The sequence below is a fragment of the Papaver somniferum genome, unplaced genomic scaffold (assembly GCF_003573695.1).
Source record: "Papaver somniferum cultivar HN1 unplaced genomic scaffold, ASM357369v1 unplaced-scaffold_150, whole genome shotgun sequence".
Classification (NCBI taxonomy): domain Eukaryota; kingdom Viridiplantae; phylum Streptophyta; class Magnoliopsida; order Ranunculales; family Papaveraceae; genus Papaver; species Papaver somniferum.
Genome location: NW_020624377.1, coordinates 5091545 through 5097544, shown reverse-complemented (window position 1 = coordinate 5097544; position 6000 = coordinate 5091545). Strand labels below are relative to the sequence as shown.

Sequence of the window (6000 nt, the reverse complement as noted above, 5' to 3'; positions counted from 1 at the left end):
ACAAATTTTAGTTTTTCATTAAATCCCACGGATGAAATATACCACGGATGTATTCCGTAATTGTATGATTCATCATTAAATCCCACGCCTAGAGAAATATGACGTTTTAGAATAACAGTATTTTTTTTTATGTTAAATGGTGTATCCCATTATTTTCATATTATATGACGGAATTTATCTGTAAAATCCCAATCACATAATTAATCTGTCATTTAAAAGTGTAATTTGGAACCCTTTCTGGACTAGTGGAGACGTTGGCGCTTTTATAAAAAATGTGGCGCGTTTACGAAAAATGCTGGTGTTTGAACTAACAATGGGTGATGGAAAGACAAGCGCCGGTGTTGTTGGATCATGCGCCAGAGTTGTTGAATCAAGCGCCAGCGTTGGTGCCAAGCTCGCCCGGCCTTCCATCACGCGTGCACTACATGTTCCATCTCACTCAACAAAATGAACAAATTTGTTGAGTCCATAGTGGGAACAAAATCAACAAACTTCAAGTTTGTTGAGCCCATAGGAACTGCTCTTATAGGATTACATAGCAAAGGAAGTTAGGATCAAAAGTCTTCAACATATGTCAATCCAATTGCAGTCAAGAATTCGAAAATCATGCATCCTGTCGAGTGTTTTTGGTAAAAACGAAATTTGAACTTGTTGTACTAATAAATTTTAACCTTTTCATCAAAATAAAATAGAAAATGATACCTACATTACATAGTAGAGATTTCATGGGAAAAAAAAGAAGCAAATACATTTTAGTGAGCCACCGCCCACCACACAGAGTACTCATTTTCCCTCCTCTCAGGTCTCCACAAGATTGACGTCCGTCATGAAGTTTTATTTGGCACTATATTGAAGTCCTAAACCCCTAAGGACGGTAAACAGTCCTTCGTCAAGTCTATTTGGCATTCTATTGAAGTCCTGAAGGACGGTTAAAGTAGTCCATACGGCACTATATTGAAGTCCTAAAGTCCTAAACGCGTGAGCCACCACACGGAGTACTAATTTTCCCTCCTTTCAGGTCCACCAAAGCTTTATTTTCCACAAGATTGACGTCCTTCATGAAGTCTATTTGGCATTATATTGAAGTCCTAAACTCCTAAGGACGTTAACCTAGTCTATTTGGCACCATGTTGAAGTTCTAAGCCCCTACGGGACGGTAAACATGTACGATGGGTCAGTTGGTTTTTATGAAATCATCTCCAGGCCATGTTGGGATCCTACATATATATATATGGTAGAGATTGTCACAGAACCTCATCATCAAAACCTTCTTCTTCCTTGTTTTACACTTTCACCATTTTGAAGCCATAATGACAAACCCCAAAGCTGCGGCTTTATCCCCTTTTCAGATCGTATCCTTACTTTCTATTTTCCTCCTAGCCATTTTTCCACACCCAATTCTGTCCACAAAAAGTTCCGAAGGATTCGAGTTCCTCAAGAATCTGGAAGGATGCCACAAAGGTCAGACAGTTAAAGGCCTGCGTGAACTCAAGCTGTATCTCAAAAAGTTCGGGTACGCAGCAAATGTCGTTAACCATACTGAGTATGAACATTCTGACCAATTTGATGACATTTTAGAAGAAGAAATCAAAACTTACCAACTCAATTATCATCTTAAAGCCACCGGAAACTTAGATGCCGAGACGGTGAAACAGATGACGGCACCCAGATGTGGATTCCCAGACATTGTCAACGGAAAAACTCCCATGAGATCAGGCAATAAGAAAGAGAGCTCTCTCCATACTGTTTCACACTTTACCTTCTTCCGAGGAAACCCTAGATGGCCACGTTCAAAATCCCACCTCACGTATCGATTCAGCTCTACCATCCCAGTTACTAGCAATATCATCAACACTTTGAGAGCCGTCTGTTCAAGTGCTTTTGCAAGATGGGCAGAGGTGTCCCATTTTACATTTTCTGAAGCTGTTCATCAGGCCGATATCGTGATTGGTTTTCACCGTGGTAGTCATGGTGACGGGCACAGCTTTGATGGTCGTGGTGGAGTACTAGCTCATGCTTTTGCACCAGTAGATGGAAGGTTTCATTACGATGCAGACGAGAAATGGAGCACTCATCCGGCGCAAGGAAGTGGCACTTATGACCTGGAATCAGTTGCTTTACATGAAATTGGGCATCTACTGGGGCTTGGGCACAGCACAGAAAGGGATGCAGTCATGTTCTCAAGCATCCAACCAGGATCCCTAAAGCGGCAACTGTATGCAAATGATATTCGAGGTGTACGCACCTTGTATGGTCTCCGCCCATAATTATTCTGATTACCCTCAATAATACCACCTCTATTTCTTAGGCTAAAATAGAAACGTAATAGTAACACCTTTTGCAGAAACAAAGGTAGTAAAGACACTGATATAAAACAAGTTTATCGGTAAGATAAGTATAATAATGGTTTTGGTTATACCAAACACAAAAGAGTTTATGAAATAAATGGTGGACGTGAATTAATTTGACATCGCTTGTACTTGATTTTTATTTTTTTTGATCGGTAAAGAATTTTGATGCTAGCGAGTTTCGAACTCAGACCACTGATATCATCACCCAGTAACTTTACCACTGTAGTACAGTAGCACCGGCATATCGCTTGTACTTGATATATAAGAGAAAATAAATAAAGAGATTTTAATCTGCTTTTAATTGTTTTGCAACCAATGAACAATAACATGAACACCCCAACAAAAAATTTAATGACAAGAAATTGGAAGAACAAGCTAAAGCACTTGTACCTACAACATTGCTAATGGGTGCCGGACACCCCAACAGATTTTTATTTTTGTCCTATATATATTTTGGTACCTCCGAGTAAAATCTAGCACCCGTTACCTAGCCGAACTCCAAATTATTGCACATGTTGTTCATTCGGTTGCTAATCCCGCCAAAACGTTCAATATTCAGATAACCTTCATCACTCCCATGCCACACAAAAACAAATTTATTATTATTATCCCCAAAACTAATCATTTCAGAAACTCAGACTTTGAATTCCAGACGCATAAAAATGGCTTCATCTTCTTCGTCATCCCTAATCCTCTCTCAACTCCTTCCTCCAATCCCCTCCTGTAATTCCCATCGTTTCAAATCCTTATTCCTCACCGTTTCCTTCCCCTCTTCTTCTTCTTCTTGTACCTTCATTTCTTCTTCTAAATCTCTGTCTCCAATACAGAGATTCTGCTCTGTTAGTACTAGATTTTCTACTAAGAAACCCTTTACTGTATCAGCTTCTTCTACTACTTCTACTCTTCAGGCACTAATTTTTGACTGTGATGGTGTGATTCTTGAGTCTGAACATTTACACAGACAAGCATACAACGATGCATTTGCACATTTCAATGTTAAATGCTCTGCTTCGGATACTAAGCCACTCAATTGGGATTCTGATTTTTATGACGTTCTTCAGAATCAAATCGGGGGTGGAAAGCCTAAGATGAGATGGTATTTTAAAGAGAATGGATGGCCAACTAGTTCAATTTTCGAATCTGCACCGGAAAATGATTCTGATAAAGCTAAACTCATTGATACACTCCAGGTATATATGGCTGTTCATGTTCTTCTATCTTGCATACTGGGTGTTTGTGTAAATGACACTGATGAAATTGTAGTTTTGCTTGTAGGATTGGAAAACTGAAAGGTACAAAGAAATTATCAAATCAGGAACTGTAAGGAGATGTACATTTGTGTTTTGTGCATTTTAAGTTGAATTGATCAATTTCTGGATACTAACATACTGAAAGTCTGAAACCAGTACACAGTTCAATTGAAAAAATGAATGCAAAGCTGATGTTGTTATCACCAGGTTGAACCTAGACCCGGAGTTTTGAGATTAATGGATGAGGCCAAGACTGCTGTAAGACACTTTGATTTGCTGTATGATACGTTTCCGTGTTATGTATCTTGTTTTGCATCTTTTCGGTTTATTGGTATTCGTTGTTGTAGGGAATTAAGTTAGCTGTTTGCTCTGCAGCAACAAAAAGTTCAGTAATTCTTTGTCTTGAAAGCCTTATTGGCAATGTAAGTTCCGTGATCAACTCTCTTGGTGGAAATTCTAGTGGAAATTGAATAAATACCCCTTAGTTCTACGTTTTACATAATATTGATGTAGGTTCTATCTCTTTACATGTTGTAGGATCGATTCAAAGGTCTCGACTGTTTCCTCGCAGGTACATCTTTGATATTAATTTTATAATTTTAATTATGCTTTCTCTTTTGTGACATAAGTGTTTACTCTGGACTTGTGCTTCTACTTGTCCTAAAGGCTAAAGGACCTAAAAGAATGGATGAACGTCGCAATGCCTTAAGTTTGCTTAATTATCACAAGTACACAGTTCAATTGAAAAAAATGAACGCAAAGCTTATGTTGTTATTACCAGGTTGAACATAGACCCGGAGTTTTGAGATTAATGGATGAGGCCAAGACTGATGTAAGACACTTTGATTTGCTGTATGATACGTTTCCGTGTTATGTATCTTTTTTTTGCATCTTTTCGGATTATTGGTATTCGTTGTTATAGGGAATTAAGTTAGTTGTTTGCTCTGCAGCAAAAAAAAGTTCGGTAATTCTTTGTCTTGAAAGCCTTATAGGCAATATAAGTTCCGCGGTCAACTCTCTTGGTGATGGACGTGGCGAGATCGACATTTTTACCACGAAAAGATGATGCATGATTATTTTAATCATGATTGTGTCTGTTCCGATGAGGATTTTCAGCGACCTTTCCGCGTGGGCCACAACTTGACGCAAAGGATTATTGCGACAGACTCCAAAACAGGAGAATCTATGGACAACTAAGACAAGATCTAATTAAGCACATTTGGACTTTAAAAGGAGCGAGAGATGATGCGCGAGGGCGAGGGAGATAGTTGTTATTTTCAATTTAGTGTTGTTGTTTATTTTAATCAATATTTTTTTTAATTTAAAGTTGTTTGTTTAAATGACTACACTTAAAATTAAAGTTGAGACAATTATATTAAAAGTAATTTTAAATAAACGAGTACAATTAAATTAAACTTAACTAAACAAGAATTAAAATCAGTTAGCAAGACTGTATTCATCTTCGTTTTCTTCCGAGGCATCATCTTCGTCTTCCACATTCACATACTGGCGAGTTTGTTGAGGGGGACTTGTTAGGAACCTGTTGTTGTTCGGCCGCGACTTGTTGTTTTTCGTCCGCAGCTTGCTGAGCTTCGACCACATCCATTCCCTTAGTCCATGCAGCAAGTTGTCGTCCATTCATTATTGAAGTATTCAAGGAGAGTAACTTGTTTAGCTTACATTCCCTGTAGTATTGTTCTCGCAATAGACGACTTTTTTGTTGATTATTTATAGCAATGCCACGGTCCCGGGCTCTATCTGCTTCTATCTGTATCTCGAATTCCTTGTGATCAACATAGTTGAACTCGCTTGAACCTCCTTCTAATGCTCATTGGATTGCGTCTCTCAATGCTTTTGCAACTTTCTGATCCCCTCCTCATCTTCTCTTGACGTTGGTGTTAACGTCTAGATTAGTGTAGTGTTGTTCCTAACTACTTGGAGTTCCATCAGGTGAGGAAGCAGGCCCTCCATTCTGAAAATCCTGCGAAATTGGACCATGTGGTGATCTTGCAGGCACTTGATTACCTTCCTTCACCCTCAAAATGGTGAAACAAGTTTCATGTTGGAAGCTTAATTTGTGGGATCTTTGCCACTCTTCCTGACATCTTCGTTCCACATCCGGTTCGCCTTCACTACTTTTTCCGTTGTGCCACATTTGAGTGATCAAAAGCTACATATTCACTAACGGCTGCTGAAATTGCGTGAAAACGATGAGACAACCCATCGGTATCACGTCTATTGGGGTAACCTGTTTCTTCACAAAATTTTTGTAAAATATTATCATAAAAAGTTTTTTTTTTCTCTTGATAAATACCATTGATTTCACCCATGTATATAATATATAATTTCTGCAAAGTGACTCGTCTTCATCCATCGTATACATGACACCACTAATTCTT

At 38.6% G+C, this 6000-nt stretch overlaps 2 protein-coding genes across 3 annotated transcripts; both read left to right on the top strand.

The window, feature by feature from the left end:
* The first annotated feature begins 1249 nt into the window (after positions 1–1249).
* LOC113335971 (metalloendoproteinase 2-MMP-like) lies at positions 1250–2490 on the top strand. Its single transcript, XM_026581972.1, has one exon. It carries the CDS (start codon positions 1311–1313, stop codon positions 2265–2267), a length of 957 nt encoding a protein of 318 aa, XP_026437757.1. The 5' UTR covers positions 1250–1310; the 3' UTR covers positions 2268–2490.
* Positions 2491–2928: 438 nt separating this feature from the next.
* On the top strand, positions 2929–4433 carry LOC113335972 (haloacid dehalogenase-like hydrolase domain-containing protein At4g39970). 2 transcript variants are annotated; one of them, XM_026581974.1, is made up of 6 exons: positions 2929–3541; positions 3627–3671; positions 3809–3859; positions 3949–4023; positions 4139–4172; positions 4268–4433. In XM_026581974.1, the coding sequence occupies exons 1-6, from the start codon at positions 3014–3016 to the stop codon at positions 4270–4272; spliced, it is 738 nt and encodes a 245-aa protein (XP_026437759.1). In that variant the 5' UTR covers positions 2929–3013; the 3' UTR covers positions 4273–4433. The 2 variants fall into 2 exon arrangements, with proteins under 2 accessions (XP_026437759.1, XP_026437758.1); XM_026581973.1 differs by having other exon boundaries at positions 2930–3541; positions 4383–4433.
* The last annotated feature ends 1567 nt before the right edge of the window (positions 4434–6000 follow it).